This window comes from Cetorhinus maximus, chromosome 18 (assembly GCF_964194155.1).
Source record: "Cetorhinus maximus chromosome 18, sCetMax3.hap1.1, whole genome shotgun sequence".
NCBI lineage: Eukaryota > Metazoa > Chordata > Chondrichthyes > Lamniformes > Cetorhinidae > Cetorhinus > Cetorhinus maximus.
In genome coordinates, this window is record NC_135896.1 from 25441530 (window position 1) to 25457267 (window position 15738).

General features: G+C 38.7%; 1 protein-coding gene across 4 annotated transcripts in view; it reads left to right on the top strand.

The window, feature by feature from the left end:
- ppp2r5eb (protein phosphatase 2, regulatory subunit B', epsilon isoform b) overlaps positions 1-3453 on the top strand; it is a 94217-nt gene extending 90764 nt beyond the window's left edge. For 3 of the 4 annotated variants that reach the window (XM_078562237.1, XM_078562240.1, XM_078562239.1), the window contains one exon: positions 978-3168. In XM_078562237.1, coding sequence (XP_078418363.1) covers positions 978-1071 — 94 coding nt within the window. In that variant the 3' untranslated portion in view covers positions 1072-3168. Of the gene's footprint in view, positions 1-977 lie in introns of all 4 variants that reach the window. The other variant, XM_078562238.1, reaches the window with a different exon arrangement.
- The last annotated feature ends 12285 nt before the right edge of the window (positions 3454-15738 follow it).

Here is a 15738-nt window from a genome sequence, read left to right on the forward strand (position 1 = left end):
AAGCTGCCTGGTTTAAATTTCAGACAATGCATGGCAGTTACCTGTCAGTAACCATCAACCGTTACATTCTCCTTGGCAACGTCTCTACCAATGAGTCCACTTGCCAACCAATCAGCACACTCTTCTCATACAGTATAAATTGTTGTTTTCCCCTTATATTGGTATTCTTGCAAAGTGTCCTAATGAGTGCAAGACAAAAAGCTTTGACAAAAAATGTCTTTTTTCAGCAGTTTAAAATTATTACCTTAAATTAAGCACACAATGCCCATGCCTTATAGATTTTAGTGCTACCTTGAGGCACAATTATAATGTGGATTTACTCAAAATTCATAGTAACAGATCTCTGAAAGGAAGATTATGGAAAATAATTAATCGGAGAGCAACAATATGAAGTGAAAAAGCATGTCAGTCACTTGCTGCTTTCTATTGGCACTTGTACACAGGTGGAATATTAGGTTTTGTAATGCATTCTCATTTATGTTTGACAGTTTAGGGATTCAATGAAACTAAAGGTTGAAGTTTAATTTTATTCAACTTTAAGATAACACAAATGACTTTGTTTCCCTTCTTCAACCCCCTCCCTACATGCCTCAGGAACTGAGAAAATAGACAAGAAAACGATGAAGAGGTTTTATACCCTTTGTTTTCTTTGTTCTTGCGTTTTGACTGTTGCTACTTCGTGCTTCCTCGTTTAAAGTGATGAGGCTACCTGTTGCTTGCTTCTTCTTGGTGGCACCAGTGTCACTCTGCTCTGCAATTCAAAACTGTCAACTTTCACCCATGTCGACAGCCAGATTCAAATAGGGATCACGCCTAGGAGTGATTAGAGTGTACATTGGACTCCTAAAAGTGGTTGAGCTACAGTAGTGGTATATTTTCATAATATTTGTTGCAGTACATTATGAAATAAAATAGCAACTTGCAGAAGGAGACTGCACAACATAACATGGTCTTACTTTCTTTAAAATATTTTTCAGGGAAAAGAAAAAAGAAAAAGAGCGGGAAGAGCTTTGGAAAAAGTTGAGGGCTCTTGAAATAAAGAAAGGTGTGATAAAAGGGATTCCATCTTAAAGAAACATGGTGCTAATATTCCCATGGTATACATTTATGTAGTAAGAGGTGGAACAACAGTTTTCTGTATTGTGCTACTTTTTAGTAGATTTCACACCTGTTTCATTATCAATGACAGTCGGTTCTGTAACAGTATTGTATATAACTTTTCTCTTCACATTTAAATGGTATGTCAAAAAGAAGGGCGTCAGTACAAAGTATGTACAGTAGATGGATGTCTGAGAGCTCTTCTATAAATGTAGTCATTATTTTAACATTTTTCAAAAAGAAAAAAAAATAATTTAACATCCTTATGGGTGCATGGAAACTCCCAAGAAGATTGCTATATCAGGACACCTGGATCGAGAGTTCCTACTCGGTGGCAGACTGCAAGCAAATATATTTTAGACTGAAGATTGTGTTCCTGCTTGACCCTGAGACTTTGCTGCATTTTAATTTATACTTAACGTGAAGTTATTTCTTACAAGTTTGTGGAAGCTTTGTTTTTAATTTGGTGGTTTTAAACCTATTGTGGTGTTAAAATACCTCTACATACAGCACACTGGTCGTGTAAAGGTTAGTGTCCATATGCATCAAGATGCAGTTCATAACTTTTGTACTGGTAGTAGTGTACTAAAGTACACTCTTTGCAGATATACTAGCTGTACTGTACATTAGAGAAAGTATCTGTTAAAGATACATAATTGTTTTGATAGGATACAAAACTGAGTAAGCAAGATATATCCAATAACTAATCAAAATGTAAGTTGTTGTACAAGATCTTATTCATTAGCAGTATAAGCTACATAACCACCTGTATTTCATATTTACACCACACAATTAATTCATATTTAAAAACTTTAACTTGAAGGTTCATGTAGAGAAATGAGCACCCTTCCTAACTCCATGCACAGAACATAATTAAGTGCATTATACATTGTGTGCGAGAGTTTGCTTTGTTATGGTCAATGCGGCATGATACAAGACTAACATTGTTGGGATTGTGTATGTGACTAATTTAATGCGTGGGGTCATCAACGCCATACACACCTCAGCATTTTTAATGAATCAGTAGGGAAATAAGCCATAATGTCTTATGGCGTAGTATGCACTGTATTGATCCAGTTGGATTGTTACACTACCAGTGTTATATTGCTCTGTGTGTTACACCACCACTGTTGATAAAGCAGCTTTAATCCCACCAGGTGTGGGAAAGTGTATGGTATAAAACTTAGTTTTTTAAAAAAAAACTTTTTTTGTAGTTTTTAATTTTACTGCAGATCGGACATACATCATCCTGCACTGTTCTCAACCTATTTTTAAGAAAACTAACTTCACGCTTCAAAAAAAAAAAATGACTATTAAGTTTCACAGGTTGTCCTCAATCTATTTGCTCATTGGAAAGTGTTGGAATATCAGTATAGAATCCAATCAGAAGCTGTTCCTTTTAAATCAGACAGCAAGCAGAGTGTGTAAGTTTGATTTCTTTCAGCTTTGAAAAAGGGCTAGGCGGGTCAAGAAAGATACTGCCCCATCAAGAAATATGTGCTGTTGAATAATCACTTGTTGGTTCAAATACTGATACAAGATATTTGCACTCAGCTAGAATTGGTTACTATACAGTAAACACTGTACTTCGGAATTATACCTTTAAAGGTGTTAAAGTAACCTGAGAACTGATGTAGGTATGCCACATATGGATATTTAATTTTTTTTGATGATACGCTAAAGCAAAACATGATCTCAAACAGAAATAAGATATATTTCAGGGATGAGTGGGGGCTTGAAAGAAATGTATTACAACTTTTATAAAAGTTGACCAGTAAAACAAGTTAAGACTGTCTTAAATGGACTCCACTGTACTTTCAGAAATACTAAATGGTGAATGTGATGCATTCTAGTCAATAACCATCTTTGTTTAAGCAACCAGTGTTGCTTACTGTGCACATTGGTAGTATATGATGGTTTTTTTTACCAACACAAAGCAGTTACTGTATTTCATGACAGATTACTGTGAACACCCTTAGGTTCATTTTTTGACCACATACTGTAAATAGGCTGTAATCAGAAGCTGATGTATTGATTGAGGAGTTTTAAAATACAAATCTTACCAATGAATTTCTTGTGTTACCTTCTTTATCATATACAATGTTACGCACTTCGTATTCTTTGTACGGAAAGTGCACTTGAGATTTTTCATGTCTTTTTCTGTCAGCAGTATTACTAAAATCCTGGCAGTGTGTAAGTTATGTACATTGCATAATTGTACAGTAATGAATCAAATACATTCTGTAAATTATGTTCTTAAAACTGAGATTAATCTTCTTGCTTTGTCAAAACCATTGATTTAAAAAGTATTTTCAACGAAGTGGCATTGCATTAAACATAAAATATTAGCACCTGTATCAGTTTATGCTAAGCTGCTGTTCCCATCTAAGATAACCTCAAAAGCACCCTACACAAAAACTAGATATATATTTTCAGGGTGCCACTAACATCAATGACAGTCTTGAGTCAGATTTTATTTAAATCAAATATCAGAATGTAAATCCAGGTGGTTTGTCCTATAACTTGTTAGTACTTCAGTGTTCCTTGTACCTACATTCTTTGCTAAAGGATGAGTTAAAAATGAATTGCTTCAATGCAAAAGAGCCATTCATATATGCAGAAAACTGAACAAAGTGTGGTTGGCCGCAACTTTATTCTCTGGTATAAATGCTAAAGAACTGATGAGATAAGTGCTCCTCAAAGAAAGCTAAATGTCATGGAACACGGTAAGTTGAGGAATAATTTTGTGAAATTACACATCAGAAAAAATTATATGATGCTCAAAGATGTGAAATTCTTCACAATTATACATTATGTAAAGTAATTTGAAATGATGGTGATCTCACTGGGCTGGCAACATTTTACAAAACTTAGAACTTTATCCATTTAAGTTAAAAGGCGATTCATTTTTCCTTTCAATTACATTTTCTAAATAGGTAAACCTTGTTCATGGCTGCAAAACACTGCAATTGTGTCTTGATATTACTAAAATCTGATTTTAAATTTTTGAAAGAGCAGTAAGTTCACTGGAAAAGGAGTATTTGGCTTTAGACAGGTGTTTAATATATATCTTGTCATTATGCATATAGTTTTAAAGCTGCTCTTCTGTTAAACATTTTTAATAGGGAACAAATATTGTTAAACATTATGATGCAACAGGTGTGGTAGAGGCTGATTATAGCCATTGAGAGAGTTCTGTATAAATTGTTCAGTTCTGAGATATACAGTATTAAAATCAAAATTGTTAGGATTAATGTGCATAGCTGTACTGGGAAAACATTCAGACTGGTATTATTAATCTATAAATGCTAATTTGTCATCTATAATTTTTCTAAAAATGAAAGCTAATTTTAATCTAACTTCCCTACTACAGTAAACTTCCCTACTACTAAAGTTGAAGTTGCATTCCTGAGAATTGCAACTTTGTGAAACAACTTGAAGCAAATCAGATTTTCCCATTACATTCAATGTAAAAGTTGTAGTTCTACCTTCTCGGCAGAAAAATCATTAAAACGTTATACCCTCCAAGTTGAAATACTGTACATTCCTATATTCCTGTATTTGTAAATGAAGCAACTTCTAATAAAAGAAATATGCTCTTTCTACTTACAGTACCTCCTGCTCCCCTCCTCTCCCTCGCTGTGAGCGAGGGCTTGGGAGAGGGAGGAAGTGAGTGAGGGGAGCAAGAGGAGCTGTGAATGGGAGAGCCAATGAGAAAGAGTCTTGGTGAACGGGCAAGCAGGAGGCCAGCTCAGTGGGTCACGCACACTCTGGCCCTGCTGTGAAACAACACTAAAGTGAAAGTCCCAAAGATAAGTGAGCACACCGGCCTCAGTATATCCACGATGCTAAGGCGAAATAATGCTGAATAAGGCAACCTTAAATGGGGACTTTCTGTGTAGCACTTGAACCTTTTAATAATTAACAGTAGTTGAGCAACTTATCTGTGAATTTGGTTTAAAAAGTTCAGTAAATTTCACTCTGAAATGCTCACTAACTTTACATGTATACAAATCCAAACACTCAAAGACTTTCATCAATCCTAGACAAAGATCCAAATGGCAGAGTGATGCAAATTCTGGTAGGTACTAAACCACACCTGAAAGCATCAGAATGTGACAGCACAAAAACTGCATGCTCTGAAATCTCCTTAATATTCCTTCCTTTCATGCAATTACGTTTCTGTTTAAAGAACATATGGAATCTGCTTTAATATTGGTTTGTGACAGAGAATTCTGCATGTTGGCCTTCCCTTGAATTGTTTTTATGAATGCCTTAAAATGGTTACCATCTTGAAAACCAGTGAAACTGACCTATTAATTATTTGCAATCTCTTAACTTTGGAGAGCTCTATCAGGTATCCATAACTTTAACCCCCCTACCCCCTTCCTACCGAAGTCAAAAGAGCTGACTTTGTTGAAGTAACTATGTAATTTATTACTGGTTTTCCAAATAGTAAGCAGATGTCTTTTTCTAAAACATGCCTATTTCGGAGGGTGAGATTTCTTTATTAATCTGCTGGTTGGAACCCAAGGCAAATACAGCATATGAAAATGGAAGATGCTGGAAATGTTCAGGTCTGGCAGCATCTGTGACCTTTCAACAGATCTGAAAAATAAACTGTTTCTCTCTCCACAAATGCTCCAAACCTGCTGAGTGTTTCCAGCATTTTCTGTTTTCCGATTTCCAGCATCTTCAGTATTTTACTGTTGGAAATACAGCATGTCTAATCAAATCAAGATTGTAATGTTTGATTATTAAGGCAACTTTATATTGATGCATTGCATATACTGAGGTGGGCTGCTTGAATGATTAGTTTTCCTTGGAGCTTACCCTGCATGCTGTTGATACTACTTGAGTTTATAACCTCTGGGTCACTGAGAAACCTGTGGTACAATAGTACAGAAAAGGATTTATCTACTTGTAAGTAAAAGGCATTCAGAGACTCATGATGGTCACATGATTGAACTTGTGTTTCACACAAGGTTTTTGGGAACAGGAAGAAAAGCTGATGTCACAGCCTAGCTGAAACTTTTACATTTCACAAATATAAATTTAAGAAAAAGATTCTCACAACGAAGCCAAATTTTCCATGTCCGTTGTTACTGGTGTCATGGATGGGAAGCATATTATAACCTTATGTAGATTCATAGTCTTTATGACTTAGAAAGAAACCATTCTGTCTATGATGTACCAAATTCAGAACTCCCCAGAGACACTTGAGATTTAGAAATGATCTAATTCTTCAGATGCCTTTTCTGAATATGAATTGAAGGCTTGCATTGTGAATTGTCACAGCTCAGCTTAGTTTTGCTGACTCACACTCTAATGGCTCAGTGATTTACTTATTTATTATTCATGATGTTTTGAATTCAAAATAAAAATGTGTTTGGGAATGGAGCCATTTTGAATTCCTTTCCCAATGGCTGTTGCATACTAGTTTTCCTCAATTTTAAAACACAGGCTGGAAAAAGTGATTCCACTTCAGTGGGTCGAACTGCACCTTGGAAACTCCGTTTCCCTGTCTTCCACTAGCTGCTGAGTGAGGCTGATATTAAACTAAACTCTGAGCATTTCTTTAAGTAATAGCCCACATCAAGCAGGAACTGGATTTTCTTGTGAACGGAATGAAACTTTCTCCAGGCTGCTGTGGAATCAAACCTGGGTATAGGAGATAAAACAACCACACTTAGTGTTGTCCCATCCAGTCCAGACGTTTGTTTTTTTTATGATTTTGACATGAATAAGGTTAAATAGTGTGCAGTGAAGTTAAATCGACCATAATTCATGCAAGATCCACCTACAGGAGAGACTTATTGTGAGGGACTAAGTCCTCGTCTATTTTATAAAAAATATGCAGATATACTCATCACATATACAAAATTTTAAAACTGAACAAAGACCTGTAAAATGGCTGAAACTGTGACCCCCTGAACAAAATGAGCCACGTTGCAGTTTCAGGGAAACTCACCTTGCTATCTGAGGAGCTACTAACAACCACCTGCATCTGCATAGTCCAACTTCTAAGGGAGCTACACGAAGCTCATTTGTATTTGATAACCTAGGCTGGTCAGCAGAGATGGACTGTTTATTAAGACAATGGTCTCTCAAACATTCCTTTTAACCCATAATGGCTGAGATGTTATCAGCCAATTCCTAGATACTGGATAAACATCCTTTGTTGAAGGCATTGTGGAGAGTTACATGTCCCACAAGCCAGAGGCCTAGGTTAAGTAATATTGCCTTGCTGAACTGCATAGCTCAGTCTCCTGTTTAACATCTGACTAGTAGCCACACTGAAGGAGCTCTGGCCCAGGTTGGACCCTGCTGCTGGGTGTCTGTACCATTCCCTACAAGACAGGCATGCAGAGATGAATCAATCTCATTGTGAAGTCAACACCACTGGAAAAGTGTATTATCCAATCTCATTGGACTTTGATTCTGGACTCTAGAACTCACGTGGAACAATATTTCTTTCCCTGTGGTCTCTATACTGTAAATCTTTAGTTTTTCTTTCCCTCTCTTTATCTTAACATGAGGGGGATGATTTTTCTTTCGCAATTTGAGTGTGTGCAAGTAAACTAACGCTTTTGAGTTCATCCTATCTAGAGTTTGCTGTGGGGTTATTAATAGAAAATTGGATCGCACCAAAACCGAAGAATTGGGAAATAAGCCACCACTTAGAGGGAAGCAAATCAAAACACCTTTCTGTTTATGGACAGGTGGCGAAAGGAAAAATTAGTGCTGTTTAAATGAACTCCCCTCCTGTCCATAACACTTATGCATTAACCCCAAGAGGATAATAAGTTTCAGATTGATACTAATGAATGACTTTCTGCTGACAATCCTGGATACTGGGAATAATCCAGAAAGTGAGATGTAGTTCTCAGGCAAAAGGTAAATTCTGAAGAAAACTTTGAGAAATGTTGCATTCTAGACTCCCTTGGTTTTTGCTATTAACCTAGAGATCAAATAAAATGAGGATGAGAGTCTCTTGTTGGAGAAAAACAGTCCACTTTTTGCAATATTTTGTCAATACAGTGTCAATCCGTTACCTGAAGGCAGTTCTCAAGCTACTCTTCCATTGAATGTAACAGGCTCAGAAGCTGACCTCTCGTGAGTTTAGGTCAATTTTGTCATAAATCTGTTGGTTACTTCATTGGACGAGGGCCTCCTTTCTTGTCCCTATTTTACAACAGAATCGGTTGCAGGGGGCCCCAACCTCCTCTGTATCTCCCATTCTCTGACTATGACTTTCCATGACTATGGGGCTTAAACTGCGTGAGGTCCCAGACCCTTCACAGGTGACATTGCCTTACTGAATGTTAGGACTCACTTTGGGGCGTCACGCGCCTTCTGAGCCATTGTGCTGCTGTTAGGATCTTCTGCTGTTCCCAGTCTTCTTGCATGTTAGAAGGGATGACGTCCTAACACCACGCCAGCCATAGCTGACGGACCCCTCACTTATTTTTGCGGGACTGCCGAGTCAAGATCCCAGCGTTTGGCCGCTGGTGTGCACGACTCGCGACTTGGAATCACAAGTGAGAGTTGGAAAGTTGTGGGACATCGGTCTCCCCTACACATAACCTTTCTGACTTGGGTGTGCGGTGTGGCAAGTGACCGAGGTTACTGGCCCTCACAAACCTCTGTCATATCGCGAGTGATAGGATAAAGCTGTTTTCACTTTTTTGTGGTGTTTTCGGTGACTTAAGTTTTGTTGCAAAATACCTTGCTGATTTCATTGCGTGCGCGCAATATATACGTTATCCTTCTGAATTATGTTTGTAGCTCAATTCAAAGGAACCAAAGTCCAATTGCAGGCTTATTTCCTCTTTTGTCTATCTTTAAGGACGTGAGAGTTTTGTATACAGCTATCCCTGGTTTAGCTTGTCTGATAACGTGTTCCCCAATATGTCTTATGTCTGTCAATTTATGGCTGATAATGCTTTTATGCATTTTTCTACTTCAACGACACTACGTAAGTACAAATTATTGCTGCCAATTCAGTGTTGAGAACGTTGAGCCAGTTTTTTTCTAATTCACTTCCTATGTTGTTCAGTAAATGTGTCTAAAATTGAAAATTTAAAAGGATGATTTAAAATTCTGCTCCTGCAGCATTGAGAAACAATTCCATCTTCTACTGCAAGTGGGGAGAAGTTGGGGGGTGGAGGAATAAAACAGCCGCTTCATTTTCAGCTAAACATTTTAGTTGCAAATTGAAAACGGCAAAGTTTGCTCAATGTGTGTCTCGACATCACCTTCAATGCATTTTACAACAGTTCAGGTGGTTGTGAAAGCTGTGGAAAGAATTCCATAAACAGGATTGAAATGGAACCTGAGTTTCGATGCGCTTCTTACCATGTGAGCAGTGATAACCTATCAACCGCACTAAACCGCAAATTGAAGTCGCAAGTGGTCGGCAGCGGTATTCCCGGAAGTTTCTAATAAAACCCCTCTTGAAAACGCATTATTGGCAAGTGCTCTAAATGCGAGATATCTGTCATGAGGATTCATGAAGTGAGAATATAATTGCATTTTAAACCATTGTTTTAAATTTTCAATTTCAGGTACATGTGCTTTTTTAAGTGAGCAAACATGGGAAGTGGAATAGAAAAAAAACTGGCTCAACATTCCCAAAACTGAATTGGCAGCAATAATTTGTATTTATGTAGTGCCGTTAAAGTAGAAAAGTGCATAAAAGCATCATCAGCCATAAACTGAGATAGAAATAAAGGACCTATAAAGGGTAACTAAACACTTGGTCAAAGTGGTGCTTTTTAAGGAGGGTCTTAATGGTGGACAGTGAGCAGAGTCTTAGGGAGGTAATTCTAGAGCATAGGGGCCTAGATGGCTCAGGGCACAGTTGCCATTAACGGAAAAGGGAGAGGAACGTGCAAGAGGCTGGAGTTTGAGGATCTCAAAGTTGTAGGGCTGAGGCCAGGGAGGAACTGGAAAAGAGATTAAAGTCTAGGAGGACTGTGGCCAATTGTATGCAGTGAGCAGAGGGTGAAAGGGCTAGGATATGCGCAGTAGGGATTTAGGTAGGCTGAAGTTGATGGTGCACTGAGGATAGGAAGCTGGCAGAGGAACAGCGGAATGGTCACTGCGGAGGGGTAGAGACTGGTAAAATTACAGAGGTGGAAATAGGTATTCTTTGGGTTGAAGAGGATATGAATTCAAGCTTAGGATACTTAAGTTGTGAACGTGCTCATTCAATTGAGACACTGGCTGGGGAGAGGGATGGAATCAGTGGTGAGTTTCTTGTGGAGTTTTGGTCTTCCTAATGGGGGAAGCTATGGCTTCTGGACTGGATGTTGGACATGAATTCGGTGATACATTGGCAGTGGAGGTGTGGAGAGACAAGACGAAGAGCTGGCTTTTAATCAGCATATATGTGGAATCTGACCCTGTGTCTGCAGATGAAGCGGTCATGGAATAGCATATAGATGAAGAAGAGAAAGGGACCAAGGACAGATAGAGAAGCCATTGGTGGAGCTCTGGTTGGGAATAGATAGGTAGGAATTTAATGGGCATTGGGTTATGAGAAGAGGAGTGGGTCTCACGGGCAAAATGTGCTTGGAGAAGCATTGAGGAGGATAGGTGGAAAGCTAAGACAATTATGTTTTTTTTCAATCGTCTTTCATGGGATGAGAGTGCCACTGGCAAGGCTAGCATTTGCTGCTCCATAATTTCCCTTGAGAAGGTGGTGAGCTGCTTTCTTGAACCGCTGCAGTCCATCCAGTGTAGGTACACCCACAGTTCTGTTAGGGAGGGGGTTCCAGGGTTTTGACCCAGTGAGAGTGAAAGAATAATGATATAGTTCCAAGTCAGGTTGTGTGTGGCTTGGAGGTTGAACTTGCAGGTGGTGGTGTTCCATTGCATCTGCTGCTCTTGTTGTTCTCCTAGGTGGTGTGGGCCATGGGTTTTGAAGGTGCTGTAGAAGGGGGCTTGCCGAGTTGCTGCAGTCTGTGTTGGTGATGGAGGGAGTGAATCTTTAAGGTGGTGGATGGGGTGCTGATCAAATTGGTTGCTTTGTCCTGGATGACCAGCTTCTTGGAGCTGCACTCATCCAGTTATTCCCAGTCTCTGACCTGCTCTTGTAGCCATAGTATTTATATGGCTGGTCCAGTTCAATTTCTTGTCAATGGTAATCCCCCCCTCCACCACCACCAAATGTTGATGGTTTCATTTCAGTGATTCAGTGATTGGTAATGCTATTGAATATCAAACAGGAGTAGGCCATTCGGCCCTTCGAGCCTTTCATTATGATCATGGCTGATCATCCAACTCAATAGCCTGCTCCCGCTTTCTCCCCATACCCTTTGATCCCTTTCGCCCCAAGAGCTATGTCTAACTCCTTCTTGAAAGCATACAATGTTTTGGTCTCAACTACTTTCTGTGGTAACGAATTCCACAGGCTCACCACTCCCTGGGTGAAGAAATTTCTCCTCATCTCAGTCCTAAATGGTTTATACCATATCCTCAGACTGTGACCCCTGGTTCTGGACTCCCCCACCATCGGGAACATCCTTCCTGCATCTGCCCTGTCTAGTCCTGTTAGAATTTTATAGGTTTCTATGAGATCCCCCCTCATTCTTCTGAACTCCAGCGAATATAATCCTAATTGACTCAATCTCTCGTCATATGTCAGTCCCGCCATCCCAGGAATCAGTCGGGTAAACCTTCGCTGCATCCCCTCTATAGCAAGTACATCCTTCCTCAGATGAAGAGACCAAAACTGCACACAATATTCCAGGTGTGGTCTCACCAAAGCCCTGTACAATTGCAGCAAGACACCCCTGTTTCTGTACTCGAATCCTCTGGCTACGAAGGCCAACATACCATTTGCCTTCTTTACCGCCTGCTGCACCTGCATGCTTACCTTCAGCGACTGGTGTAAAAGGACACCCAGGTCTCGTTGCACATTCCCCTCTCTCAATTTATAGCCATTCAGATAATAATCTGCCTTCCTGTTTTTCCTACCAAAATGGATAACCTCACATTTATCCACATTATACTGCATCTGCCGTGCATTTGCCCACTCACACAGCTTGTCCAAATCACACTGAAGCATCTTTGCATCCTCCACACAGCTCACCCTCCCACCCAGCTTTGTGTCATCTGCAAATTTGGAGATATTACATTTAATTCCTTCATCTAAATCATTTATATATATATTGTGAATAACTGGGGTCCCAGCACCGATCCCTGTGGTACCCCACTAGTCACTGCCTGCCATTCGGAAAAAGACCCGTTTATTTCTACTCTTTGTTTCCTGTCTGCCAACCAGTTTTCTATCCATCTCAATACACTACCCCCAATCCCATGCATTTTAATTTTACAGGCCAATCTCTTATGTGGGACTTTGCCGAAAGCCTTCTGAAAGTCCAGATAAACCACATCCATTGGCTCCCCCTCATCAACTTTACTAGTTACATCCTTGCAAAATTCCAGTAGATTTGTCAAGCATGATTTCCCTTTTATAAATCCATGCTGACTCTGTCCAATTCTGCCACTGTTTTCCACATGCTCAGCTATTAAATCTTTTATAATGGACTATAGGATTTTCCCCACTACCGATGTCAGGCTGACTGGTCTGTAATCCCCTGTTTTCTCGCTGCCTCCCTTTTTAAATAGTGGGGTTACATTAGCTATCCTCCAATCAGTAGGAACTGTTCCAGAGTCTATGGAATCTCGGAAGATGACCACCAATGCATTTACTATTTCTAGGGCCACTTCCTTAAGTACTCTGGGATGTAGATTATCAGGCCCCGGGGATTTATTAGCCTTCAATCCCCAACACCATTTCCCTACTAATACTGATTTCTTTCAGTTCATCCCTCTCACTAAACCCTGTGTTCCCCAACATTTCTGGTATGTTATTAGTGTCTTCCTTTGTGAAGACAGACCAAAGTATGTATTTAGCTGGTCAGCCATTTCTTTGTTCCCCATTATAAATTCCCCTGTTTCTGACTAAGGGACCTACATTTGTCTTCATCAATCTTTTTCTCTTCACATACCTATAGAAACTTTTACAGTCAGTCATTTCTTGTTGTAGATAGTCATTGGTTGGCACTTAAGTAGCAAATAACATTTGCACCACATAACAGCCCAAGCCTGTTATGTTGTCCAGATATTGCTGAATTTGGACATGAACTACTTCAGGATCTGAGAAGTTGTGAATGGTATTGAAAACAAAAATACTGCAGAGTAACCTGATCGAAATTCCCCTTACACCTAAGTCGAAACGATGTTCATATAGCCATGTTATGTTTGGAGAGACTGTGTTCAATATATCATTTGTCCATCTCTAATATCAGATATTACTGATTGGAATCTTCAAGTAATGCATTAAAATTCCATCTGATTTTGATTGGAGAAAGCAGGCATTCTGGACTCATTGGTATAATAACTTCCTCCGATCTGGCTTAGACTCTTGGGCAAATGTTCCCACAGCTATGTTTATCCGGGGCTAGTTAATGCATTAAACACTCCACAACCAGCCATTTTAGCACAAAGTCCATTTTGATTGCTGAGCATTCTTTACCTATCATCATTTATACTGTTCCTCTACCTATCACCATTTATAACTGTTCCTCTGCTACTTAAAATCCACAAATAAAATACCTCTTGCCCTTCCAAGTGTAAATAATTTGATTTACTTGAATTCAAAGAAGAAGGAGGCTTTCGTCCATACAACTTACGTCCATGCTCCTTTTATATAAGCTTTCCTGCAGATGATAAAGCTTCACATGAAATACAGAAATCTTCCTATCCATTCTATCCTATCTAGGCCCCTCATGATTTTCTACTACTCAATTTAATCTCCCTTCAGCCTCCTCTGTTCCAAAGAAAACAACCCAAGGTTATACAATCTTTCCTGACAGCTAAAATTCTGCAGCCTGGCAACATCCTTATAATTCTTCTCTGAACTCTCTCTGATTTGATCATATCCTTCCTGCAATGCGGTGACTAGAACCATATGCAGTACTCTAGTTGTGGTCTAAATAGTGTTTTATACAGTTCTAGCATACTCCCTGTCTTATACTTATGCCTCATCCAATAAAGGAAATTATCCTTTATACTTACTTAACCATCTTGTCTATCTATCCTGTTACCTTCAGAAATCTATGAACATGCACTGTAAGGTTCCTCTACGCTTCTCAGTAACCTACCATTTACCCTGTATTCCTTGCTCTGTTTGCACCCCCCCCCCCACCCACCCACCCCGCACCCAATGAAATGCATTACCTCACATATCTCCGGATTGAATTTCTTTCATGTTTTTTCTGTCACTTTATTATTTGAGTAGTTGGGGAAGGCTTTAAAGGTACATAGTGCAGCTCACAATCAAGAAGCTTACTAAAGGCAAGCATTCTTTTAAACGCACTGGAGCCACAAATGTTTCCTTGCTTAAATTGATACAATGACAAATTATATTTTGGTCTTTCCTTTGGTACCATGTGAGGGCAGTAAAGATCTTTTAACAAAATGCTAACTCTATCATACCATCACCTGATTATATTATTGAATTACCAAATGTTGAATATTTATAAATCTTCAAAATAAATTGTATATCATGTTGTAATATTGCTCTATTAGTTTGTGAGATAAAATAGTATATATAATTGTTTGATTAATTTAAGAATCATAATGCTGAAATTTTGATCAACTCAAAAATGTACATGAGCTTTGCAGTCGTTTCCACAAGAGTGGTGAAAATTTTTTTTTAAAATTAAAATAAAATCCTAAGGAACATGTTAAAATATAAGTGAATGAACATGGAGCTTTCGTATATATGCAGCTTCCTCAAGGTGAGGCAGGCTAAACTGGCAATCTCAAAAGTTGTAGACGTGGAAAATGGAACAACTCAGTAAATCAGCAATTTTGTTGAGCTTGTGTTTAACATATTTTGTTGGAAAACAAACTTTGTACCTTTAGCTGGGACAGATTAATCGTGGCTAGACCCCAAAGTTGAAAAGTATTCCATTCTACACCAAAGAGGTCCTGAATTCCAGAAAAATCAATATACCATGTTAATTATGTTACACAATTTTATGGAAATATAATTTAGTTCTTCTGTTCTAGATAGTGGATACACTGCTCCATAAATGGAAAATATGTTGAATAAGGAGATAAAGGTAATAAATCATTCAGAGATTTAAAATAAAGAGCAACAAATGCATTTATTGTAGCAATGACTGCTAATAGAGCACTGATAGAGCAGAAAATGACAAATGGGGTGCTTAGATAATTTAATAGAGCAGCTTAAATTTAGTTTCTAATGGTTTCATCAATAACTTTCATCTTTTACTTGTATTTTGTCAAAAATATGCCACTAGATTAAACGTTCTGAGTTTAAAAATCCAAAGTGCCTAGAATCAGGGTATTTTTCTGGTGCAGCTGTCCATGGCTTTAGTCTGCAACTGGGAGGAACACGCCTCTTTCTATACTGACTTTGCAATAAGGTAAGTAAAAAAACACTTAAAAGTTAACCTTCTTGGGACTAGTCTCCATCAGCTCATTTAAGGATCCCTGGTTTGGCTGCTGACCCCCTGAAGGGCCAATGCATACAATATGAACTGTTGTCATTCACATTTCAATTTTACAAAAATGCCTCAACAGGCATTAAGGTCATTG